The sequence below is a fragment of the Chionomys nivalis genome, chromosome 13, assembly GCF_950005125.1.
Source record: "Chionomys nivalis chromosome 13, mChiNiv1.1, whole genome shotgun sequence".
Taxonomy (NCBI): Eukaryota; Metazoa; Chordata; class Mammalia; order Rodentia; family Cricetidae; genus Chionomys; species Chionomys nivalis.
Genome location: NC_080098.1, coordinates 16,947,084 through 16,974,791, shown reverse-complemented (window position 1 = coordinate 16,974,791; position 27,708 = coordinate 16,947,084). Strand labels below are relative to the sequence as shown.

Genomic DNA, 27,708 nt, shown 5'->3' with positions numbered 1-27,708 from the left:
TCTGACCGTCTAGAGGGATTACTACATTACAACAACACACCGAAATGAACGCACGGAGTTAAAACTAAGGGCTGCGCTAGACCCAAAACGAACCCTCTTTTCTTTCTCAGTCTCTGATTCTCTCCAGAGGTGCTTAGTCGGCCTCGGCGCGCCTGAAGGACCTCGTCCCCCCGAGACGCCCGAGCAATGGAAAAGCCCAGAACATAGCCGCTAATCCCACGGACCTGTGGGAAGTCAGCAGAGGAAGCAGTAGAGGAGGCTCCTCGCGTGGGTCTCGGCGGAAAGGCAGGGTTCTTGTCCCAGCTGGAGCAGGCAGCGCTCAGGTCGCCTGGATTCCCGACACGCCCCGCGCGGGGGCCTGCGCCGCTTCTCCGCCGTTGCCGCCGCCGCCTCTGTTGCTGGGGTGGGAGAGAGGAGGGGCCGAGGAGGACCCTGGACCGCCCGTCCCCGTGGCTGTGTTTGTACCTGAGCGGCCTCCTTTCTCTGTCGTGCGCTGACGGCCGCGGTGTCGAGGGGCAGTCCCTGGGGACACCTCGGCACGCAGCGGACATGCCTCTCTTTGCCACCAATCCCTTCGACCAGGATGTTGGTAAGTGTTTTCCCCGTCGTCCGTCCGTTCCCCGCCAGGCTGCGAGCCCAAGCCGCCCACCCCTCGCCTTCCTCCCGGGCTGCAAGGCCGAGGAGCCCACGTTCTTCTCTCCGGAGCCGGGAGAGGGTTGAGGACTTGGCTCATCCTCTTGGAAAGAAATGGGGCAGAGAACCTCCCTAGTGGGCCTCGGCACGGGACTCGGGGGGCTTCGAAGGAATTGCTTAAGGGATTTGGGGTAGAGGGTTGCGTCGGGAGGAGCAGCCGACGAAGCCATCTGCCGCTGGGGCTCGGCTTCTGGAGAAGAGCGAAGGGCTGGGGCGTATCTTGGCTTGAGCAGATTGCTTAGAAGCCCTATCGCCAAAGTATTTGCCTGGCCCAATGGAAAGCTCCGGGAACTGGCAAAATGCTTCAGGTCAGGTTACTTAGGGTTTTTTATTTATTTATTTTTATTACTTTTTAAATCGCTCTTATAACGGTCCCTGGAGGCCTGGATATGGGTAGATTGAAATATTGAGAGAGATGAAGATGGGCCACTTGGCAACAACTGAAACAAACGCCTTTGGGATGCCTTCCTCAGACTGGGCCTCTGCTGTGGGGAAATGTGGGAGAGGATTTTGCATCTAGGAAGGGTCTGAAATGTTGAATTTTTGTTGTTTTCTGAATTATTGGTATTAGGTATCTATCATATCAGTTTAGCAGACTGCTTCTTTCTGGCCTGAAGGTCATAATGGAATTTGAATTTCTTGAAAGAGAATTTTGGGGTGACTTGAATTCACGTAGAGCTACGCTGGCAAGAGTGTAGAAGGCAAACCCAACACCATCGCCCGTCCCATCACTATAGTAAAAGAATGTCAGGATAACTTGTGAGAGTTGCTTTATGAATATTGTTTTTTGAGAGGTAAATTTTAAGTTTTGCACTTTGAACTCTTCATAGCATCTCACTGGAAATCATATTACTGCCACTTCCTGCTTGGTCCATAGTGATTTAAATGAATGTCCCGAATCTGAGCAGTGGATGGAACGTTAGAAATCATCAATAATGCTAAATAAGTAATGAATTGGAAAATTGTGTTTGCTAAGTGCTTAGCACCCGTTCTTACAGAACACAGTGTTCACTGACTTAAGACACTGAACTATGAAGACCATCACATGGCTGCTCGTTGGCCTGCTTATAATGTACTGCATCAGTGTCCGGGACAAATGCTTATAATGAAACATACTTGGTGCTTCTGTTCCCAGCACTTACATATCTAGTATTTATTTGTTTTTTTGTTTTTCGAGACAGGTTTCTTCCAGGGACTGGGAGGTCTGCGCCACCATGCCTGGCCTAATGGACCTAGTTGTAATGGCATCTTACTTCCTGCTAATCAGTCACATTTATATTCTCCTGGCTTGTTTGTTTTCGTGGTGTTAGGAATGGAACCCAGGGCCTAATATGTGTTTCTTCTCATTTTTCCGAAACTACATGTGCACTGGATTCCAATAGATTTCTTAATGCTAAACCTCTTCTTGCTTCCCATGCCACCAGTTTCAAAGACAAGCCCTTTCTTGCCTTTATGCTTTTGTTTCTATTATTTAATTCGTCTTTCTGCATATATGTCTCGTGCTTTAACGCCAGCTTAGAATATGACTTGTTCTACCTAAGTTATCTGAGTCCTGCCGCGTGGAGTTTCTCATAGCAAAATTATTGACATTTTGAGACAGATAAAATTCTTAAGTGGGCTTATGTTCTATACAGTGAAGAGTGTTGGCTTTTTAATGTCTCTTGGGGTGTTTAAATACTTTGTGTTTCAGAACTACTGTGATGTTCACTTTCCCCAAACTCCTACAATTTTCAACCTTTTTGTCTTTCCTAAATTAAGCATTAGGCCATTGTGTTCTTTATTTTGCTCCTTGTTTGATTGCTGCTACATAATCAGCTTTGAATAAATGCTTGTTGAGTTGAAACTGTGTTAAACCTGCTAGACATGGATGTTTAAAAAATTCAGTTTGAATTATAAAGATAATTTATACCATCAAGTTCCCTACTGATTTGTATTTACCAATTCCAAAAGTCAAGTTCTTCATCTTTTTTTTTTTAAATTAAAGTCTTAAATTTTTCTTCTGTGCTTTATCCATAGGTTTCTAGGTCACCAAACTTTTTCTAGTTTTCTGCTTAGCTTTTTAGTCTTTGTGTGTGTGTGTGTGTATGTGTGTGTATTTTCTCCCCATATCTAATGTTAAGCAACCTGGACTCAGTGTAAAACCTCTGCTCCATTGACACTTTGTTCTCTTAGAGCCTTAGGAGGCTTAGTGTTAAGTAGAATTTGGAGTAATTTGCTTCAATTCAAGTTTCAGTTTAGCTGTTTAGCAGCAGTGTGTGGCTTTGAGGTAGTTGGTTAGATATTCTGTACTTTTGTTTCCTTGCCTTTAAATAAGGAGTATAAGATTATAATGTTTCTTAGCTTATAGGATTGGTAGAACTAAGTCAGTATTTTAAAAGCGCAGAGAAAAGTCTCTGTTTTTTTGTAATTTGTGAAGTGAGATTTTAAAACAGCAAAAAAAAAGTTACTCTTTTAGCTTTAAACACTTCATGTAGTCCAGTGACTCACAAGTTTAAATAGTCTTGCTATGTATTGGAGATTTAGGTATCCATCTACTCGATATTTCCAGTGGATTTTGATAGGAGTCCAAAAACAAGCATGTCAGAAACCTGTTTCCCTCTAGCTTCTCATTCTGGCATCCTAGCCCATCTCAGTGGATTGAGTCATTGATATTTCCTGTTAGTCAGTTCTGATGTCTCAGAGTCATCCTTGATTCTTTACCACTCCATTCTGTCAGTAAGGTCTTTTGGTTCTACTTAACGTCTATCCAGAATCTTGTTACCTCAGTATTGCCATACTTAACCATCTCAGCTGCTTTAGACAGAGACTGTGGCTGGGGCTCTGGGGTAGGATTTCTCGTTACTCTTTTGTTCCTCCAATAAGGTCTTATTTATAAAAGTCATTAGTCTTTGAAAAGTACTGGATAAGGTCACCCACCTGTTCAGAAATCTCTGTTAATTTTCTATTTATCCACATAGAGGGAGAGATGATTGTGATCCTTGGACTGACTGTCATGTCAGGCTTCTTGGATCTGAGCATTCTAAGCATTCCTTCCTCTGTAGCTTCATAGGTCATTTTCTTTGCTTATGTTATTTAAAGTTGTGATGTCCATCACATCACTTTGGGGCTCTATTCAAAATTCATGTTCCGAGAGGGGCTTTCCTCACTGCCTTCTCTTAAAGAATCTGTCATTTTCTACTCCCTGCTGTTTGTTCATTTTCTTGATAAGTTCATCAATTGATAGTCTTGTGTGGTATAAACTTCTTAAAGATGAGAACTTTTCGTTCTTGTTCCTAGTACCTTTGGGGCAATTCCTGGAACACACTAAACACACAATTTATCTAGTAATGAATTACTGATAATTTTCTAGATTGTTAGTTTGATATTCCATTACCACTTAAAAATCAGTCTATTAGAAAGCTGAGCTTACCTTTCCATGTTGTTCTTTTCTTTCCTTGATTGGTTCATAATGCTCCATTTTTCTTGACTATTAAAATACAAAAGTGCTGGCCTCTTCCCTCCCTTCAGTGCTGGAGATCTAACCAAGGCCTTGCAAATATCAGGGAAGCACGGTTCTTCTTACCTATACCTTGCAGTTTCTGGCCTTGTTATCTTGAGATGGGGGTCTCACTGTATCCCAGGTTTGCCTAGAACTTGAGATGCTCCTTCCTCTGCCTCCTAAGTCCTGAGGTGACAGGTGTGCAACAGTAAGCCTAGTGCTGTAAGAAATGTCTTTGAATCATTCCTTTGTCTCTGCTAAATTTTGATTTTTATAATAATTTAGTAGTCGGTGGCCCACTCCTTTAATTCCAGCTCTTAGGAGGCAGAGTCAGGTGGATCTCTTTTGATTAGAGGACAGCCTGATCTACCTAGTGAGTTCCAGGCCAGCCGAAGGTATATAACAAGACCTTGTCTAAATAAAAATAAATAAGTTAATTATTTTTTTAAATCATTTTTAGTCAAACTCTTTTTGGCCAGTGCATATTCGACCCTTTAACACAGTTAGTTCCTCATGTTGTAGTGGCCCCAGGCATAAAATTGCTCATATTGCTACTTCATCACTATAATTTTACTACTGTTTTGATCATAATGTAATATGTTATGAACATGTTAATGAATCATAACGTAATATTTTTTGGAGAGAGGTTTAGCAAAAGGTCGTGACCTGCGGGTTGAGAACTACTGTCGTAAAGTGCAGAGATCTTGGCTTTTGCGAAAATATTGCACATTTAGCTTATGAAATGTAAAGTCATAGTTATGATAGTAGACAGTTTGCTAAATTACTATTGGTGAATGGGAGAACTTTGTATTGGACCAAATCAAGCCCCTTTGAATTTACTTTTCAGTATTGTAAGTAGTTATGAAAATATCTCACTCATAGGATTGCTATCAGGGTTATTTGTGAAAATACTTGATATTCTGATTCTTTACTGGTGTTGAATATGCTTCATATACCTCAAGTTCAGTATGTTCAAAACTATAATGAAGCTTTTTTCAATTAACATTTTTCCCTTTGTTTTTTTATGACTGGACATCAGTTGTTTACATTGTTACACAGGCCAGTAACCTATGTGACATTTTGACTTCTATGATTATAGTTCTCTCCATTCCTAAGAACAAATATGTACTGTTGACTGTGTTATAGACACACCCACCATGCTCCTTCAGGATACTGGTTTAGTGTGTATGCTTTGAATCCATCCCTCTATTCCTGCAAAGGGGAAGGTATTTACCATTGTAAATACCTTTTAAATTAGTACAGAAGCATCCCTTCTTTTCCTCTTTCTCTAGTGATGGTTCATCCAAGTACACTGGAGGCAGAGGCAAGCAGATTTCTGTGAGTTCAAGGCCAGCCTGGTCTACAGAGCTAGTTCCAGGACAGCTAAGCCTACATAGAGAAACCTTGTAAAGAATATAAATGTAATTCTTTTGATTAAAATATTTTAATCGAATCTAAAACCTCATATGAGCTTCTTGTGATGGCTTATAATAACTCAAATCTTTTGGCTCATTTCTGCCTTGCTGTGAAACCTTGGCAGGCCGAAGTGCTTTATGTGATGCAGGCTGTACTTTGAAGCAATCCTCCTGCCTCTGCATCTAAATACTGGGATTATAGGTTTGGAGTTCCTGTATCTGACTTGCCTTCTTTTTAATTTTTCAGTCTCATCTGCGATACATATTCTATTCCTTTCTTAAAGGTGTATTTCTATTCCTTATTGTTTTTATGCAACTATGTTTGGTCAGATAGAAGAAATATGGTTTTCTTCACTAGCTTAGTTCTTTTTCTTTGAATGTTGAGTACTGAACCTAATGTCTAAAACTAAACCTATCTATTACCATGAAGCCTCAAGCTCCTTTTGCCCAGTTTTAAAGAACTGTAGCATCCTGAAACTGACTGATGACAATCTGTTTCACTATGGAATGGTTGTTAGAGGAAATTATCCTGTCTTATTTCTTTGCTTTCTCAAATGTTCAACAGTTGTTTTAGAAAATCAGAAATAACTCCTTCTCAGTAACTGTTAAGAAGACTTAAAATGCAGTTGAGGTATTGATGTGTTATCCTTTTGAGTACTGTTAGAAAATCCTTACCTCCTCTTTATGACTGTTGTCTTAGTCGGTGTTCTGTTGCTGCGAAGAGACACCATGATCACAGCAACCCTTAAAAGAAAGCATTTAATTGGAAATGGCTTACAGTTCAGAGGTTTAGTTCATTATCATCATGGCAGGAAGCATGGCAGCATTCAGGCAGACATGGTGATGGAGAAGGAGTCCAGAGTTCTCCATTTGGATCAGCAGGCAGAGCCCACCCCCAATGACATACTTCTTCCAACAAGGCCACATCTCCTAATAGTGCCACTCTCTATGAGCCTATGGGGGCCCATCTCCATTCAAACCACCACAACTGTAGAGATAATCTTTATTAATAGTTTTTATTTCATTTGCTGTTTATAAAACCATTTTGAGTTGCTACTGGTAGGTCTTTTGGTTTGTTGTTGGTGGTGGTGGTGATGTGTGCGTGCGTGCTTGCGTGCGTGCCTGTGTGCGTGCCTGCGTGCGTGCGTGCGTGTGTGTGTCTGTGTGTGTGTGTGCGTGTGTGCATGTGTGTGTGTGTTTTAAGACAGGGTTTCTCTGTGTAATAGCTCTGACTGTCCTGGAACTTGCTTTGTAGACCAGGCTGACCTTGAATTTGTAGAGATCCACCTGCCTCTGCCTCCAGAGGGCTTGGATTAAAGGCCACCACTGCCTGGGTTATATTCTTCTGATTTGGGAAATAGTTATTTTAAGTGTTGAGAAGAATTGTGCCACTATTTGGTTGATCTTAAGGCAGCATCAGAAATGATGTGATCAGTTCAGAGTTGTAAATTGCATTGTTGGTTTTTTGTTTGTTTTGTTTTGAAACAAGATTTCTCTGTAACCTTGGTTGTCCTGGAACTTGTTCTGGAAACCAGGCTGGCTTCAAACTCAGAGATCCACCTAATTCTGTCTCCCGAGCATTGGAATGAAAGACATGCACCCAATACAAATTTGAGTCAGATGTTGATTGTATACATAGGAAGTGAAGAAGGAATTCGGTGTTCAGCATGTTTGCTAAGGATTATACCATATATGCTGCTTGCAAATTTTTTTGGGGTGTGTGTGTGTGTGTGTGAACTTAACTGGGATATGTGAGCCAAATAAACCTTTTCCTCCCCAAGATTTTTTTGGTCATGGTGTTTTATCGCAACAATAGAAATGAAACTAAGATGCCATATATTCTTGGAAATATCATTAATTTAGGAAATATGAAGTCATAATTATGGTGATAGATAATTTATAGTTTATCAAAAATAGGTCTATTACTTTTAGTTAGCTAGTAACTTTAAAAAATAGGTTTCATTTTGATCACTTAGATGTATTTTTAATTAGGTTTTAAGATTTAAATATTTTAATTACATATAGGCATCTCTTTGAAAAATAGCCTGCTTGACTACCAGTCCAAGATGAATTAAATATTAAAATGTACTACCAAATCAAAGTAACAACAGGTTCTCCTTCCCAAAGATGAAGTAAATACTAGATTGGGAGATACCTGTTCAGGCTGACTGAGTCTTTTTGGGATGCAAAACAGTGAGTACCCATCCTACAGGGCTTTAGATACTCAACTTTTATCTGTGGGGCTTTCTTAACATTTGTTTGATACTTAGGCTGAGAGCATGTTTTTTTTTTTTAACATTTAAAATAGAGCTGATTATTTTCAAAAAATCTAGAGTATATTTTGGATGCCTGAATAATCGCAGGTAGATTTGAAACAGTTCTGACCTGGTCAGAACAAAACCAAAAAGCAGTTTATAGTTGCATTCTAAACAGCCAGCATAGTTATTACAGTCACATCAACTTGTTCACATTTTCTTTCTTATAAGCTCTTTTTATATTGGTAGGAAAAGATTCTTTTTCTAGCAACTCATATTTGATTATATTTTTGCTTGTTCAGTGTTTTTTAAATCAATACAAATACTTCTAATGTGTTACATTGTAGTGTAACTATGTCTTATTATTTCAGCTTTTTCCAAAGTGGTCTGTATAACAGCCAGTGTGGATTCATTATTCTGCTTTCCTGTTTGTATTACTTTATGCTTTATCGCTTAAGTAGAAAGAAAGGAGGTCTTTCTATTTCTTTTTAGTTTCTAAATATATCCAACCTTTTTGATTTTTTTTTCTGTCTTCATCACCACTTTCAAATTGTTTTGGTCTTTATAATTTCTGTGACACCTTTCCTATCACATGTTAGGTGTGTATCTGTTAATTTTGTTTGTCATTGTAGTTGTAAGGCACTTCAAATATGACCTGGAATGGGATTGAAATCCCTTTTTTTTTTCTTGAATATGTACTGAAATTTTATAGTCTTCTATAAAATCAACTTATCAATGTAGGTGAGATAGGTGATCCTATTTTTGAGACCGTACCGTGGTCTTTATTCTTGTATCAAGACAGATTAAACTGGACATGGTGGTGTTTATTGGTCTTCTTATCATTCAGATGGCTGAGAAAGGAGGATTATGCATTCAGAGCCAGCCTGGGCTCTATAGTGAATTTAAGGGTTGCTTAGACTATGTAGCAAGACCCTGTCTTAAAAAGGAACTCAATTAAGACAGATTATCCAGAGATACACATAACAAATTGATATATCATAGTTTTTTTTTTTAACATGGGAGCTGTCTAATTTAAGTCTCAGACATCTGGGATGTTCTGTTCATTTTATGCTTAAATTTGATGTTTCCAGAGCTATGTAAAAAAGTTATTGAAAAGAAAGGCTATGAGCTAATGGTAATGGCCTGAGTAGAAAGACCTACCAAGACCCAACCGTTGAGATGATTCTCCTCGGTGTATAGCAGTTGTTTCTCCTGAGTGTAAGCAGGACACCTCTGGAATGAGGGTCTTATTTTTTTTTTTCTTAGTGGCCAGCTCCTAGACAGAGGAATATTAGAGAAATCCTAGTTTTTACTGCTGATTGTGGAAAGAATGACTTTTAGTTACTGTAACACACCCTTGCAAAGAATAATTCTCGTTTTATGTCTTTGGTTATGGGAGAATGTAGGACAGAACAGGAAGGCAAGAGGAAAAAAAGCTTCATATGAGGCCTTTACTTTGAGATACTACTTTCTGAGCCAAACAGTGACATTAAAATGCTTTGAAAATTGTGTATTCTTGCATAGGAATTAATAAGTTGCTTTTGCTATTTTACTTATTAAAAGATTGTACATTGTATTGTATTGTATTGTAGCTTGAATATGCCCCTCAGGTTCATGAGCTGGAAGCTTGGCGCCCACTGTGGCAATGTTGAAAGGTGACGGGATTCTTAAAAGGTGGAACTTAGTAGGAAATAGTTAGGTTATTGGAAGTACCAAACCATTGGAAGAGATCATTGTAGTTCGTATGGAACCTGGACTAGTTTCTATAAGAACAAGCTGTTGTTTTTATAGTTTTTAAAGTGAGCCTGTTCTCTAAAATCCTATGGCCTCCTGTTTTATGTAATTGTGTGACTGTTGTGTTAAAATCTACTGTGAGGTTTTTATTAAAGGCTAGAGCAACCAGTCTGAGATGTTTTGTTGTAACAACCAAAGCCTGATGGTCTAGACAGTGAGGCTAAGTCCTGTGTGTACGAGTACCTGTGTGTTACTGCCTTTCTTGCTAGGTGTTTATTCTAGTTGTCCAGTGCTAGAGACTAACTTAGTAAGCTATGCTATGTTCCTGACAGCTATGATATCGATCATTTTGTAAGTCTGCAAAGTATTTTATGCTATTAAACTTTCCAACACCTGTAGTATGTCAAATAGAGAATTTTCTTGAATTAGCAGGGCACTGAGGAGGAGAAGGAAGCAGGGGTTTTATTGTTAACATGATTATGATAAGCTACTACAAATAAGAATATTGGTATGGGTTGATTAGTCTCAGGTTAAAAAAATTAAACTTGTATTGAAGGTCATAATGATATTACATTACTTTATCACTGTGTCCTAGACAAACCTAACTACTTTGTGCTTCTGTGCAGCCTTGACCATTGTACATAGCTTCTGTTTAACCTAAATTGCTTTGTTCTGTTTTCTTTTTCCCAGTCATTTGTGTTTTTCTTAATCTTTCATGTTAGAAGATTATTCCAGCTGTTAATCCTTGGCCGAGTGCCCCTGGTTAATACTTGGAGAAAAAAAATTGAACACACATTGGAAGTGCTGATAACATAATTCAATTTCTTTGATCTTGACCTTCATCAAGGGTTTTCTGGTGGTTTGTTATTAGAGACTTTCCTCAACCTTCTGTGTTTTGTTTATAGTGTCCGTCTTTCATAATTGAGCAGAACAGAGCACACAAAGAAGTGTTGTAAGCCTGTCTCAGAAGGTGTTAGTCTTGATGTTTAGTCAGCCTCGCACAATTAGTACAGATCTCTCTTGGTCAAAGCATATGCATTTTCTAAACATTGTTGAATTCAGTTTCTTCACATTTTGCTGGGATTTTTTGCATTTATAATTATGGAAAGGATTTATTCATAGTTTTCATGTTAACATTGTTGCCTGGCTTGAGTATTAATAGTAACAGTGGAAATGTTGGTAAGTTAGGAGGCATTCTCCATGCTTTTGTCTTTTGCAAATGATTGTGGAGAATTCCTTTAATATTTTTCCTTAAATGTTTTGCAGAATTCACTTATAAATTCAATTGGGTCTGATACTTTGTGGTTTGAAAGATTATTAACTTTCTTAATTTGATTTCCTTAATAGATAGCCTGTTTGGATTATCTGTTTTCTTACCTAGGCATATAACCTTGAAACAAGTTGGCTTGCTTCATCCAAGTGATCAAATTAGTGGGCATAGAGTTTGTAATATTTATTTTGTAATATTCATGAAATTCTCTCTCTGATTGCTAGTACTAGTACCTTGTATTTTTTCCAGTTAGCTTCCCTAGGTGCATATTGATTTCGCTGATCTTCAGCAGTTGTACTGATTTTTGTAAAACTTGCTTTTCTGTTTTCAGTTTTGTCAGCTTGCTTTATATTTCATTTTTTTCGGAGGCTGTCTTAGTCATTGTTTTATTGCTGTGAGACACAGTACCAAGGCAATTCTTTATTTTTATTTATTTTTTGGTTTTTCGAGACAGGGTTTCTCTGTAGCTACGGAGCCTGGCCTGGAAACCAAGGCAATTCTTATAAAAGAAAACATTTAATTGGGAGCTTGCTTACAACTTCGATTTCCATCATGGCGGCAAGCAGGCATGGTGCTGGAGAAGTAGCTGAGAGCTGAGTCCTGATCCACAAGCAGGGAGACTAGGCTTTTGAAGCCTCAAAGTCCACCCCCAGTGACATACTTCCTCCTCCAAGGCTACACCCCATAATCCTTCTAATCCTTTCTAATAGTGTCACTCCCAGATGACTAAGCATTTAAATGTATGAGCTTATGGGTACATTCTTATTCACACCATTACAGAGTCTTTAAACTATTTTATTCATGTTATTTAGAAGTATTTCGGGCTAAGAGGTAGCTAAGTTGGTAAAGTGCTAGTCTAGCATATATAAAGCCCTGGATTTTCATTCCTAGAACCTCATGAACCAGGTGTGATGATGCACTGGTAACCCCAGCACTGAGAAGTAGAGAAAAGCAGATCAGAAGTTCAGGGTCATTCTCACTACATTGTGAGCCCAAGGCAGCTTGGGCTTAGGGCCAGTGAGATGAGATAGTTTAGTGGTAATGGTGTTTGCATGACTTGAGTTTGATTTCAAGTATCTGCATACATATAGAACTGACTCTGCAAATTGTCCTCTGATTTCTCATACATGTATGTGTGTACATAAACACATAAACAGATTAATAAAAATAAGTGTATTGTCTCCATGTATTTAAGGATTTTTTAGTTATTGCTTACTACATTAATTCTTTAGTGACCTGAAAGCAAACACTATATGGTTTGTATTTATAGTACTTGTCTTAATGTATATTATGGTTTGGATGTAGTCTATATTGGTGAATTTGCACATGGGCTAGAGAAAAGTGTGTTTTCTATTATTGCAAAAAGTAGTTCATTGATGTTACGGTGAATGGCCAGTAGGCCCTAGAGACCCATTTACCTCTGTCTCCTCAGTATTGGGACTATAATTATGTACCACCATGCCTAGCTACTTCTGCTTTCGTTGCTCTTTCTTCTTTCTCTTCTTCTGATAATATGATTATGATTATTACAATTATTATTATTTTGGTTTTTCTAGGCAGTGTTTCTCTGTTTAACAGCCCTGGCTGTCCTGGAACTAGCTCTGTAGATGAGGCTGGCCTTAAACTTACAGAAATCCACCTGCCTTTGTCTCCTGAGTGCTGGGATTAAAGGTGTATGCTACCACTGCCTGGATGCTATTATTATTATTATTGTTATTATTATTATTATTATTAAAGTGTATATACTGGGGATCAAACTCAAGTTCTCATGAATGCATGTCAAACAGCTTTATAGACTGAGAAATTTCATTAACCTCTTGTCTATGATTTTGATGTTTAATATCCACTTTTATCCTTAGAATTTTTATCTGCTTGTACTGTCTGTAGTTCTTGTAGACAGTTCTTGCATATTAATCATAATTTCAAAATTCTTAACTCCAGTATTCTGTCATCTATCAGTCAGAAGCTTGCTTTGTTTTTCAGATTGCTTTTGTCTTTTAGCTTGATTTGTAAACTTTTGCTAAAATTCCAACATTGTTTACTGGAGAATAGGAATCCATGCTAGATCTTTAGTGACGATTCCATAGGCCTGAGCAATGTATCAGAGAGGCGTGGCGGCATGGTGATTACATTGATGAGCCTCTGCCTCTGGACCATGAACTTCACAAATGCTTCCTAGTGTTTTCCCATCACGTAAGGCAGTGTGACTAGGGTGAACTGTAGTTGGGTGCTCCTCTTCCTTCAGGCGAAAAGCTTGAGGAAGGTAGAATTGGGATGTTTCCTACCTCAAGTGAGTTTATCTCTCCTTAAACTAATTTGGTTGGTTGATAAAATGTAGACCTTAATTATTCAAAGAAGAGGCTGTAATAAGAACTGAGTTCTCTAGGGTCTTTGAAAATTGTTTCATTTTTCCTCCTAGCATTTCTTTTGTACATTCACTTTGCACCTGGTGTAATTCTTGCAGTAAAAGCTTGTTTTGTGTGTGGATCCTTGTGATTTCACCCCTGGAGTTTAAACGTGGGGACTTGTCCTCACTGAACTCTTCCAGTCTGTCACTTAGGTTTGGGTCCTCCAGCTTGTCATTGGTTCCTATGGAGATGACTGTGCTAGGTTGGAATTCTTTCCTTTTGCTTCTCTGTGTAGTTTTTGGGTCAGCATTTGGTGGTAGATTCCCTTCGCTGAAGGATCTAAAAAGAGTTAGGTTTTCAATGTATTCAGCTTTTTGTTTGTTGGGTTGGAGGGATGACGTCATTTCTCTTTACATGCTGAACCAAGAATTAATACTTTATTTTTATGCCATCTCTACTATTTTCATGTCTACTAGTCCAGAAAAGCCTTGTTTGATCTCCAGAAAGCAAACATTTCTGGAGATGTAGTTGCTAGAAACCTTGAGTAAGGAAGGCAGTTAGTGACCAGCCTCCATTTCAAAAGGCTGCTATTCATTCCTCTTTTAAAATGATCTTTTCTCATTTTGCATACCTATCCCAGTTCTATTCATTCCTCTTAAAGCTTTATTTTTTTTCTCTTGAGACAGGGTCTTACCTATCTGACTGGCCTGGTACCTCCTGTGTAGACCAGGCTGACTTTGAATGTAGAAATTACCTATATCTGCCTGCTAAGTGTTGGGATTAAAGGTGTGTGTCCCTATAGCTGGCATTCATTCCTTTTAAATCTTCTTTGCTCACTTTCATTTCTAGAGTTTCTTGATGTTGCCAGTTTTTGAACTTCCTTGTAATGCAGTAATATAAACAAGCCTTGTTCTTAAGGCTTTATTATTCCTATTTTGATTCTCCTTTTTTATGTCTTCTCCATAGGTTACCCTGTATATCTATATTGCTAGAATGTTTGCTGTCAAAAACTTGCTGTGTTTATATTGCCCTTGTTTTTAAAAATTAATCTACCTGCCTCTATTAATGTCTTTAATATACCAAGTTTTAAATTTATTTTTACTGCATGTATGTATGCATATACATGTGTGCACAGGGCAAATTTCAAGAGTCAGTTCTCTCCAGTGTAGAATCCAGACGTCAAACTCAAGTGTGGCAAGTGCTTTACTCACGGAGCTATCTTATAGGAAAAAAATAGTAAAAACTTGATTTTTGGGGGGAGGGGAACCTTCTTTCCTCTCCATGCTGACAAAACCAAATCTTCAAATGTAGCTAAATAACTTAATTACATGAAATATTTTCATAGAGATGAGTGCTTAGTCCCTGTCCCTTTCATTGCCAAGTAAAGCTAAAACTTTTCTGAAAATGTCTTTCTTTACTTTGTCTGTTTGCAGGTAGGGATAGACTGGAATGGAGAAAAATCAATGGCTTCCATATGATGCCAAAAGCAAATGAAGTGTGAATAGGGAAGATTGTGATAGATTGAACTTGCCCCTTTGAAAGCTGAACATCAAAATCTGATTAATCATAGTGCTGGCAACTGTTTGGGTTTGGTGTTGAGACTTGATTAAGTTTCGTGATTTGAATGTGATGTTATAACAATTTTACTTTAATGTTTCTGCAATTCTTTTATAATCTACAGAGAAAGCAACTAGTGAGATGAATACTGCTGAGGACTGGGGCCTCATCTTGGATATTTGTGATAAGGTTGGCCAATCTCGCACTGGGTGAGTGTTCAAATATTCAAGAGTTTTTGTTCATCCTTCTAATAATTAAGACAAATTAGAAGAGCAAAGTATATCACAATTCTGAATTAGTTTAAAAAGATTTGAAGACTTGACCCATTAGTTTACCTTATTGTGGTTAGAATGCGAAATTACCCCTTAGTCTCCTATGTTTGAAATTTGGTCTCCAGTAGGTGGTGCTGTTTGGGACTCTTGTAGAACCTTTGGCGGTGAAACCCTGTTGGAGGAATGAGTCACTGGGGATGTGCCTTCAGGGATTATCGTGGCCCCTACATCCTGTACCCTCTCTGCTTCCTGAAGTCAGATATGATCAGCTGCCTCTTGTTCCTTTCATTTTGTCTTCCACACCAAAGTGAACAATACCCTTCTCAAACTGTAGCCAAAATAAGCCTTAAATTGCTTCTGGTCTGGATATGGTCTTGGCCATGAGGAAAGCAACATGCATGTCACAACTAGACAACTTTGAGGAGTGAGTTCTCTCCATCCACCTTTACATGGGTTTTTGGGACTGAACTTAGTTCCTTAGGTTTGTATGACAGCACTTTTACCCATTGAGCCGTCATCCTAGCCCTCTGCCTCTTTCATCTTTATATTTATTGTATTAAGACTGTTTTCTGCTGGGCGGTGGTGGTGCACACTTTTAATCCCTGCATTCAGCCCCCAGCAAAGCTCAAAACAAAGCGACAAAAACAAATCTTATTTGTATATTTTAGTAATTTATGTAGTAAATTTGTTTAGTGCATTTGTAGATCGAATTGTTTGCTTTTTTTCTGTATAGAGGAAAGAAACAGGTAACTCGGTGGTTGAGAGCATGGACTCTGAAAGGACTCTGGGTTCAGATTCTGGTTCTGTTGATGCTCTATCAAAGTGCTTGGCACTTGGTTAAGTGTACACCCTTGATTAAAGTCCTATCTGGTGTTTGTCCACTTAGGACTGGATACCAAACAAGATTGGTCCGGTGTATTTTAAAAGTACAGCTTTATCTATTGTCAGCAGTTATGAAGTCTGTTCTTTCTTCTCACTGTTTTTCATTTTTTTTCTTTACTTTAGTGTTCTTTTTTCTGTAAGTACTTTTTAAAAAAAATTTGGCCAAGTGTCTAAAATCACAAATACACATTCTCTTTCATTACTAGAAATGTTTTCTATTTTTCTGGTTGAAAATCAACATGAAGTTTTGTGTGGTGTCTAATGATGGAGAAATTACGTCACTTTTTTCATTGTATTAACATTGTACCAGCTGTAGTCATTATACCTTTTTTCTTATATATCTGAAATTTACTAATTTTTTAGCCATAAGAATGTTTTTGTCTGCATTTTGTCTTATTCAGCACCAGTACGTTTAGGTACATGCTATTTAAAAAAAAAAAAATCAATCCACATGTTTTCCCCTCAGTGTATCCTTGACATTTGAGTTATTGTTTGGGAATTTGAATTCGTTATACTAAATCTAGGAATTTATTTAGGAGATAATTCCATCTTAATCAGGAATGGTTTTCTTATTCATCTGCTTTTGTTCATTTGTGGTTTTTTTCCTCCTCCCTTCCCTTCTTTCCCTTCTTTTTTTCCTCCTTCTCCGCTCCCCAAAGAATTGCTTGTCTCTGGTTCTTCTAAGCCAATGGTTTTCAACCTTCCTAATGCTGCACCCCTTTAATATAGTTCTTCATGTTGTGGTGACCCCGACCATCAAATTATTTTTGTTGCTACTTCACAACTGCCATTAAGAATCATAATGTAAATATCTGATATTTGGAATATCTGATATATGACCCCCAAAGGGATCATGACTCACAGGTGGAGAACTACTGTAAACCATCATTTTCTAAGCATTTATTTGCTTACATTCATGAGGCATCTTGTTAGAACCTTTGCTAATGGTTTGGAAATCTAAGTAGTAATGGAGGAACTGTTTTGGTATTATTGAGGTTTAAAAGTCATGTGTGGTATCTTCCCTGGCTCAAGACTTTTTTGGGAACCAGAGTTGATGGCCCATCCCTGTAATCCCAGTACTCAATAGGCAGAGGCAGGAAGATTGATGGGCATTCATAGATAGATTGTGCTACATACAGAATTCTGGGTCTGCCTGGCTTACACAATGGTAAGTGAATGAGTGAATGAATGTATGTATTTATGTTTTTTGTTTATGTATATACATGTGTTTCTGTTTTATTGTAGCATCTCAATATTTTCATTACAGAAAATGAAAAGCATAGGGTGCCATTCAGACTTCCCTGGCCCTAAGGCAGTTTTGCTTTTATGGGATACTTTCGTTATTAAAAAATATATATAAATTCAGCATTTTATCACTGAATTGTTATGAAGAAATTTCCATATATGTTTAGCCATTTTAATATAAAGATTCTTTTTTTAAAATTCTTAAGATTTTTAACATTTTTGTGTGCCTCTAGAATTACTGTGAGCCAGAGATGCCATTTGTCTACAAGACCAAAGGATTAGCATTATAGGAACATTATAGGTTCCCAGATCAAGTCTGTAATAGAAAAATGTTAAGCTTCTTTTTAAAATGAGAGTTTGACTTGTGTGTTGCTTATGCTTGTGTGAGATGTATGCCTGCTCACATGCAGAGCCAGAGAAAGAGGTCAGGTGTCCTGCTCTATCACTGTGTCGTATTCTATTGCCACAGTGTCTTTCATAGCAGGTGCTCGTAGCTGCTGAGCTAGCACTCTCTCCCATTAAGTTTTTTCAAGAGAGCAGTGAGTTCAAATACAGTATGGCCTTGTGCTCTTCATCTTCCTGCTTTCTCCTCAATCTCAAGTCCTGGGGTTTAAGCACATATCAGCATACCTGTCTACAAGAGGAAAAAATACTCACCTTCTGTAGGTAAAAAGATTTTAATCTATATTTTTCATTGTATCTTTACACAAATATGATTGTATGTTCTCTGCTCATATATAATAAGCACATTGTATACACTGTTTTGTAAATGCTGTTTTGTAATTAGTACACAATACCTTAATATAGCCAGTCACTCTTAGAAACTTGTTTTTCTAATGTTTATTAGTATTGGATTAAATAAAAACATTTTCTAATTTAACATCAATTTTGGTTATAAACAGTATTTAACAAAGTTCAATCACTGATGAATAATCTTCAGTAATAGTATCAGCCTTGAAAAACTACTCATGTTCTCCCTACTTTCTTAGATAGGTTATATGGCTTTTATAAAGATAAGACCAAACGATTTGATTGTATTAAACATAAAATCTGATGTTTTGAAAGATACTTCAAATTTCTCAAGATACTCACATGATTTTTAGTGTGCAGTCCCAGTCTATGAGTCAGTGGTGAAGAATGCCAGCTAGGTCATATGATGAACTAAACAGCCTTTGTTTGTTTAGAAGTCAAACGAAATTACAGAATGACATCAGTTTTCTCTAAAAATGTCTTCTTAAGTAGTTTCATTTGTGTGTTAGTTTTATTAATTGTTCATGTAATCGATGTGGAGGTAGGAATTTGTCTTAATTGGGGTTTCTGTTGTTCTGATAAAACACAGTACTAAAAGCAGCTCTGGGGGGAACGGGTTTACTTTGTTATCACTTCCACATCACAGTCTGCCACTGAAGGAAGTCAGGGCAGGAATTCAAACAGGGATGGAACCTGGAGGCAAGAAGTGAGGCAGATGCCATTGAGGAGTGCTGCTTACTGGCTTTCTTTCTTTCAGTATTCAGGACCAGGTGCCCAGAGGTGACCCCACTGACAGTAATCTGGGTCTTCCCCTATTAATCATCAATAAAGAAAATGTGTGCTTGCGTTGGCAGCACATATACTAAAATTGGAGCGATACAAAGAAGAAAATGCACCACAGGCTTTCTCAGAGACCAGTCTGGTGGTGACATTGCACTGAGGTTCCTTCTTCTCCAGTGACTCTAGCTTGTGTCAAGTGGGCATAAGAATTGGAGAACACAGTATTGATTATTCATATTAGTTGAAGTTGTATAATTGATTCTGGATTAATTGGTACTTTTTTGTTTGTTTATTATTTCCCTTTAGTTATAAAGAAACTGGAAAACATGATACCATTCTTTAGTTGGCTAAGGATATACTTATCTGCTAAGTCAATCTTAATATTTTTGAAACAGAATTAAAAGGTAAAATAATAGCCATTTTAGCTGATATTTTGTGAGAAATAAAAATGTAATTTTTTGCAAGTTTATTAATATATTGAGTAAATGCCTAGGAACTTGAATGTGTTCCTAAACATAGGCTGTATTTAACTTGGTAAGAAGTCACCACACCGTCTCTAGTCACTGCATTATTTCATCTTTTACATTGAGGCCTTTGGTCATTTATTGCAGCATTTATGAAGCACTATGAGGAATTGTTCCAACTTTACCTTTCTCCATTCAGCGTCCACAGTGCAGGTAGTTTCCAAGCACAACAGTACCATTACTGAAGAATCCTATTTTATATCCTTCTGATTTGAAATACTACCTTCCTATAGTACATTCCATCTGTATTTAGATATATTTTTAAGTTTTTTCTTTCATCTCATTGATACTGTGTGTGCTATGTGTGTATTACTTATGGATTTAATTGTAAAGCTTTGTGGTGTGTTTTAATACTTGGTAAGACTAGTATTCTTCTTTGCTTTCTTTTCTTAATTTTTAAATTTTTAAAATTTTAATTAAAATATAATTGCATCATTTCCTCCTTTCCCTTTTATTCTTCCAACCCCTGTCATGTTCCCAAATCATGGTCTATTTTTCTTTGTTGTGTGTTACATGCACACACATAAAAACTGCTTACTGTTTAATGTTGCTTGTATGTATATGATTTCAGGTCTTACCACTTGTTTTTGGATAACCAGCTAAGGGACACTTCCCTGGGGAAGACTAATTCTCCCCCTCTCTGGCATTTAATATTCTTTAGTTGCCTGTAGAATGCAATTAGGAAATATGCTGGTCTAGTAAAACAGTGATAGTAGGGTCTCCTCTAAGAACCATCATCTCATGACCCTCGGTAGTTGGCTGGGTTTCCAGTAATAAACATCACTTTCCTATTATGAGACTTAAAATCCAATTTGAGAGACCTTTTGGTTTCCATTCATGAGTGGTACTATTGTACCATTAGGATATCTTGCCATGTTTGGTTATTGTTGTGATTAATAGAAATCACAGCTGGGTAGGACTATTGATTGCTTCCCTCTCTTGGCAGTTTACATAGAAACTTCTGGCACTATGAAAATTGTTCCTCAAGGAGGTGGTATTTAGATCCAGGCTGAATCTTCCAGGTCCTGTGTTCATAGAACATGGTATCTTCAGTAATAATAGGGACTTATCTTCAGTAATAATAGCGACTTACCTTCAGCCTCTGGGAGGCAACCAAAGGCAACTACAGTATTACACAGTATCCTGTATCGTTTTAGGAATCTCTTGGACTTTCCTTACCAATAACTCAAAGGGAGGTTTCTCATGTTGGGTGGTGGGGTTTTATTAGATGGTCCATGGCACATTGTTAGCTTAAGTCTCATAACTTCATTTAAGACACACATACACACACACACAAATATAAATGTTTCCTTAAGATGTTTTCAAATTTATCCTTTTTCCCTTTCCTGCATTATTTTCTTTTCTCCCTAATTAAAGCCTTCCTTCCCACCCCCCTTCATATCACTTGTATTTTATTCCTCGCTCTGTTTTTCACTTTTCTCTCCCGTCCCCATATACAATTTGGAATTGGCTTGAATACTTTAAAGGCAAAACTTTGCCCCATGCTTATTCATTAAATTTGTTCTTTGATAATTTCTTGCATGTATATAATGTATTCTGATTACTCTCACCTTCACATCCCCACACCTCATTTTGTCCTTTGTTTGACCATTCTGTTTTGTATAAGGCTCTCTGGATGTCCATGACATTGAAAGTATTCATTAGCCTAGTGGTTCACCAGTAGGTACAAAACTTAAGACAGTGACTCTTTCTTGTAGTCTTATCGATAGATCAGCAGTAAGGGCACAGTCCCCTTATTGTCCCTCCACTCACAACTGACTGTTAAGAGGACTTGTCTTATACAGGTCCAATGCGAGTAACTGTATCTGTTGGGCGATCATAATTTCATTCATGAATAGAGGATGAGAAATGAATTGTTAAGGTCTGAGCCTCTCATCCATTACTTACTCTTGGCATGTTGAGTCTCTTGCATTCACCACTGTTTACTGGAAAGATAGGCTTCCCTCATTAGGGTTGAGAGTAGCCTCTAAGGGTAAGAATATAAATATTTAGAAGGCAGTTTAACATTATGTCTATTTAGCTTAAATTGACATCAGTAGTAATTTCCCTCATAGAACCTATGACTTCCTAAGGCATGGATTTTCTCTTCTGTGGAGTGGACCTCAGATCCAATCAGAAGTGGTTGGTTAACTCCACATGACAGTTGTGCCATTATTACCCGAGAGATTAGTATTGTGGTAAGTGGAGTTCACTATTGAGTAGGATTGTTGGTCCTTCTTTTTGTTTTTTCTTTCCCCAGTAACCTGTATAATCTTCTCCTGCAGTTTAAAAGCTAGCTATCATGGAGCTTTCCAGCTCAGTTTTAGCTTGATTTCTTTGTATCTTGCAACCAAAATGTATAATGTCTTAAACAGTAAATCTTGTTCTGGTGGGCAACCAGGTGGAAAGGCAGGAGACTGTATTGTTTTGGGGCCTCTGGAGTCTCATATGAGATTTCCTACACTTAACACTAGGATTTTGGTTCTGTCTTACTATACAGGGCATCATCCTTCAAACGTTTTTATTATTAGTATTTTTAATTAGATCAGAAGATTGTAGGTTATAATATGGCCCTTTCATACCCCTGTATTTTTTTAATCTGTTCTGTCCCCATGTTCTCTCCACCTCTTCCTTCCCCTTCCTCTTTTAACCCTTCCTGCCTCCACTAATCCCCTTTTATATTTTATTTTTACCTGTGTTCTGCAGTCCTCCTAAGGCCCTGACCTCTTTCAGTTTCGTGGCTTCTGCAAGTACTCCAAGTTAAATACAAAAAGCAAGACTTGAAGCTAGGATCCTTTATGAAAGAGAATATGTGGCGTCTGTCTTTCTGGGTTTGGGTTACCTTACTCAGTACTCCCGCCTACTCGTTTCATTCATTTACCTGAAAAATTCAAAATTTAAGTTTTCTTTTCAGCTGGATAGAATTTCATTGGGTGTATATAGCACATTTTCCTATTCATCAAGATGGGCGTCTGATGCCATTCCCTGTCTTGACTGCAGGATAGAGGTGAATGTGGATGAGCAAGTCATAGGACATAGATTACTTTGGGATGCCCAAGAGTGGCATGGATGAGTTGTGGTAATTTTATTTCAAGTTTTTTGAAGCCCCTCCAGGTTGTTTCCCTAAGTGTTACACTGCTTACATTTCTACCAACAGTGTAAAAAGGTACTCTGTGCTGCACAAGCATTTGTTGCCATTATTCTTGGTGATAGCTATTCTGACTGGGTGAAAAGAAATTTTAAGGTAGTTATAATCTGCATTTCCTTTATTGCTAGGGATATGAAGTGTTTAGTAGCCATATGTATTTCTCCTCTTGAGAACTCTGTTTAGTTTTATATTCCATTTTTAATCGACTTGTTTGTTGTCTTGATGTTTAGCTTTTCTAATTCTTGTATAATCTAGTTACTAATCCTGTATCAGATGTATAACTGGCAAATATTTTTTCCCGTTCAGTGGTAAGCCCAATCTTACAGCCTTTGCATTGTTGCTTTCACAGCCTCTCTTTTGAGTTGACGCCCCCTTATTGCCCGAGGCTTACCTTGACATTCATTCCGCATTCCTGGCATCTCTGACTTCCTAGGATCTACATTGTATTGCACCATTTATGTCCCACTTTCAAAGATTCACAAATTACAGTCTTGGCCACTGTAGGAATCTTGACCTTTTCCCTAACCTCCTAGGCATTTCTTTGAACTCTGGAGGGAAGCTTATGTGATCATATAACTCTGACTTTGAGTGTCTGCAAAACCAACCAAGGGCTTCTCCCAGCTTGAAGAGTCTTTGGGTCCCCTTGGTCATACCATAGAAGGCCTTGGTAATGTGGAGGGGTTTCCTGGACTGCTCTCTGAGAAGGATACCCTAGAACTCTCTCTCTTTCTTGTTTTTTGTTTTTCAAGACAGGGTTTCTCTGTGTTAACAGCCCTGACTGTCCTGGAACTCCCTCTATAGACCAGGCTAGCCTCAAACTCACAGAGATCCACCTTCCTCTGCCTCCCACATGCTGGAATTAAAGGTGTGTATCACTATCACCCTGCAAGCTCTCTTCTTTAAACAGTCAAATGCAGGGTATGGTGTGACTCCTCCTTCAGAGTCCTTCAAGTATCTTTCCTACTGTACTGATGTAGAGTATTTGTCTTACTTTTAATAGTTTTTATCTCTTCAACAACTAGTTTCCTGGCCCCAACTTTATCAACAGTTACTTTCTGAGTAAACTGCAAACTTTCCAGGCCTTTCTGTTGTGTTTTCCACTGTGATTCTATGTACAGTTAGCTAAAAGCAGCTAGCAGTAATCATGTTATAGCCTAAATGGCATCTTGGTTTGAAATATCCTCAAGCAGATTAAGTACTCTACTTCTTTGAAGTTCACAAATTCTCAGGACAAGTGTAGGCAAATTCTTTGCGAGAATGTAACAAAAATGGCCTGACTCAATTTCCTGTAGAATCCATAACTCTTGTGCACAGCCTTTACTGTCTATATTCTGTTAGTAGTCCACACCTGCATCTGAATTTCCCATTGAGCTCTGCTTCCAGCACTGTAGAACTCTCTTAACTTGTAGATCACTGAATTTGTGACATAGTCATTTTAGATGGCGTTGAGCAGAAGATTGACCACTTAGCCCAGGTAGAAGTAGATGTAGTGTTGTTTTTTATGTCATAGCTACTGAACTTCCTCTCCATGCCATGCTTCTCATACGTGGCTTATACCTCGTATCAAGCTCCCTTTTTGCATGTGTTCCTCCTGAGACAGACTGCGACTACTCACTCCTGCACTACGGTAAATGGGACTTAGGCTGTAGTGTCCTTATCTGAGTAGACCACTCCACCAAGTCCTGCTGGCTCGGGGACCTGCCTGCTTTATGATCATCACCTTTCTTTTGCTCACAGTTGTATGGAGCAGGTCAAGCTGAGTCCACTTGGGCCAGGACTAGAGGGAGCTGCTGTCACTACCAAAACTATGGGGCAGTACTTCTCAGTACATAGTTCATATGCATGTTCTAGTTTTGTAATTGTTTATAACAGGAATATATATATATATATATAATAAATCTTGTTGAATTTATTTTGTTATGACTTGAAATGTCTTAGCTTTCTGTAGCACAAAAAATGAAAACCCAGAGACAGAATTGGGGTTCAACCTGAAAACCCGAAAAGCAAAACAGCCAAGCCACTAGAGAAGTCTTACCTCTACCAAGGCTAGGCGACCACAAACTAAGCAGAGTAAACCTCTCTCTCCTCTCATTTTATATTCCCTCTAGTTCTAGGATTAAAGGCATGACTCCCTAAGACTGGGATTAAAGGTGTGAACCGCCACCATCTGGTTTGTTTCTGCATTGATCTTGTGTAGCCCAGGGTAGCCTTGATCTCACAGAGATCCATCTGACTCTGTCTCCCAAATCCTGGGATTAAAAGTGTGTGTCACCATTACCTGACCTCTAGTGGCTTTAGCTTTGTCTCTGGTCTTCAGGCAAGATTTATTTAATTATTAAATTACAAATAATATACCTCTGTAACCTTCCATTTTTACCCATATTTTTTATTTATTTATTAAAAATGTCCACTTCCTTCCATTTTCCTCCCACTCCCCCTACTCCCTCTCCCTCTCCAGTCCAGTCCTAAGAGCAGTCAGGGTTTTCTGCCCTGTGGAAAGTCTAAGGTCCTCCCCCCTCCATCCAGGTCTAGGAAGGTGAGCATCCAAACAGACTAGTTTCCCAAAAGGCCAGTCCATGCAGTAGAATTAAAACTCAGTGCCATTGTCCTTGGCTTCTCAGTCAGCCACATTCAGAGTCCAGTTTGATCACATGCTCCATCAGTCCCAGTCCAGCTGGCCGTGGTGAGCTCCCATTAGATCAGTCCCATTGTCTCAGTGGGTGAATGCACCCCTTGTGGTCCTGACTTCCTTGCTCATGTTCTCCATCCTTCTGCTCCTCGTTTGGACCTTGGGAGCTCAGTCCAGTGTTCCAATGTGGGTCTCTGTCTATCTCCCTCCATGGCTGGATGAAGGTTCTATGGTGATATGCAAGATATTCATCAGTGTGGCTATAGGATAGGGCCATTTCAGGTTCCCTCTCCTCTGCTGCCCACAGAACTAGTTGGGGAAATCCCCTTGGACACCTGGGAACCCCTCTAGAGCCAAGACTTTAGCCAACCCTAAAACGGCTTCCTTGATTAGGATAACTTCTTTCCTGCTCCCATATCCGCCCTTCCTCCATCTCAGTTATCCCATTCCCCCAAGCTCTTCCCAATCCTCCCCTTCTCCCTTCTCTCTCCCCATCTCCCCTTCCCCCCAATCCACCCCCACCCCCCTGCTCCCAACTTTTGCCCGACGAACTTGTCAACTTCCAATATCCAGGAGGATAAATAAATGTTTTTCTTTGGGTTCACCTTCTTATTTAGCTTCTCTAGGATCACAAACTATAGCTCAATGTTCTTTGTTTATGGCTAGAATCCGCTTGTGAGTGAGTACATACCATATTCATCTTTTTGGGTCTGGGTTATCTCATTCAGTAAAGTGTTTCCTGTTTCCATCTATTTGCATGAAAAGTTCAAGATATCACTGTTTTTTACCGCTGAGTAGAACTCTAAAGTATATATGTGCCACACCTGCTTTATCCATTCTTCTATTGAGGGGCACCAAGGTTGTTTCCAGGTTCTGGCTATTACAAATAGTGCTGCTATGAGCATAGTTGAACAAATGCTTTTGTAGTATGATTGGGCATTTCTTGGGTATATTCCCAAGAGTGGAATTGCGGGATCCTGAGGTAGGTTGATTCCCAGTTTCTTGAGAAACCTCCACTCTGATTTCCAAAGTAGTTGCACAAGTTTGCATTCCCACCAACAATGGATGAGTGTTCCCCTTACTCCACAACCTCTCCAGCATAGGCTATCATTGGTGTTTTTGATTTTAGCCATTCTGACAGGTGTAAGATGGTATCTCAAAGTTGTTTTGATTTGCATTTCCTTGATCACTAAGGAGGTTGAGCGTGACCTTAAGTGTCTTTTGGCCATTTGAATTTCTTCTGTTGAGAATTCTCTGTTCAGTTCAGTGCCCCATTTTTTAATTGGGTTAATTAGCATTTTAAAGTCTAGTTTCTTGAGTTCTTTATATATTTTGGAGATCAGACCTTTGTCTGTTACAGGGTTGGTGAAGATCTTCTCCCAATCAGTAGGTTGCCTTTTTGTCTTAATTACAGTGTCCTTTGCTTTACAAAAGCTTCTCAGTTTTAGGAGGTCCCATTTATTCAATGTTGCTCTTATTGTCTGTGCTACTGGGGTTATACGTAGGAAGTACTCTCCTGTGCCCATGTGTTGTAGAGTACTTCCCACTTTCTCTTCTATCAGGTTCAGTGTGTTCAGATTAATATTGTTACCCACAATTTTTAATGCAGAATTAGCTTGAAATGCCTCATCTGTATCTACTAAGCAAGAGAACATGATGATACCTTGGAAATTTTAAAGGAACTAGAATATAGTTTTCAGATGTCATTAATAATCTAACTCTTTTATAGTATTTCCCCTTTTATACACTTAAGTGGAGAGCTAGATTTATTATTAATTGTTAAATTTCTCATTTTTTAGACCTAAAGACTGTCTTCGTTCTGTTATGAGAAGAGTGAACCATAAAGACCCCCATGTTGCTATGCAAGCTCTAACTGTAAGTCGGTTCATTTTAAGTAAGCAACACTGCTTAATTGTCTTTCATCATTGAACCCTTTTAATTTTAACTTTATGCTTTTAGCTTCTAGGAGCATGTGTATCAAACTGTGGCAAAATTTTTCACTTAGAAGTGTGTTCAAGAGATTTTGCTAGTGAAGTAAGCAACGTATTAAATAAGGTAAGGGACGTTGTGTCCAGAAATCAGGGAAGCCTTCTTTTCTGGTGGATTTTATTGTTAAGTTCTTCCCATTTTAAATTCCAAAGAATTTGTGTGTCTATGTATATGTGTGCATGTGTTTCTAGATTATAAATAAGAGCTGTGTTTCTGTATGTCTGTGTTTCCTTGAAAAGACTACAAATCCGCATAAATTTTTGTGTTGGTTCTCTTGCAAACCACATTAAAATAGGTTCAGTGTCCTTCTATCCTCTCATCTGAGAAGAAAACATACATTCCTATATATTTAACAAAATGCTACCAATCTACTTTAGGCATTTTTTTGGTACCATTTTTTTTTTTTACACAAAATGTAGAATCCTTCAGAAGAAACTGCTAGAATTTAAAGTCCTGTTGAATGTTCGTCTTATGTGAACAGGGACACTACCTGACTGACCATCACAGGGTTTTCCTATTAAATGACTGTTCTGTTGGGCCAGACCTGTAGATAGAGAAGTTCTTACTAGGGATTGACCCTAAGCCAAGACTGGGCCCATTGTGATTCCAAACTAAGAAGCACTCGATTCCAGGAGTGTCAGCACATAGCACTTGTTAGTGGAACTTAGATACTAAGAACAGCAGAGTCCTCGTGATGGACATTGTAGAAAAGAGATAGTCTCTTCAGATATGCCTATAT

General features: G+C 38.5%; 1 protein-coding gene across 1 annotated transcript in view; it reads left to right on the top strand.

Annotated features, from left to right (window-relative positions):
- The first annotated feature begins 343 nt into the window (after window positions 1-343).
- Window positions 344-27,708, top strand: part of Stam (signal transducing adaptor molecule) — a 58,899-nt gene continuing 31,534 nt past the window's right edge. The window contains exons 1-4 of the mRNA XM_057786948.1: window positions 344-589; window positions 14,875-14,959; window positions 26,780-26,855; window positions 26,940-27,035. Of these exons, the coding sequence (XP_057642931.1) occupies window positions 550-589; window positions 14,875-14,959; window positions 26,780-26,855; window positions 26,940-27,035 (297 nt within the window). The 5' untranslated portion in view covers window positions 344-549. The remainder of the gene's footprint in view (window positions 590-14,874; window positions 14,960-26,779; window positions 26,856-26,939; window positions 27,036-27,708) is intronic.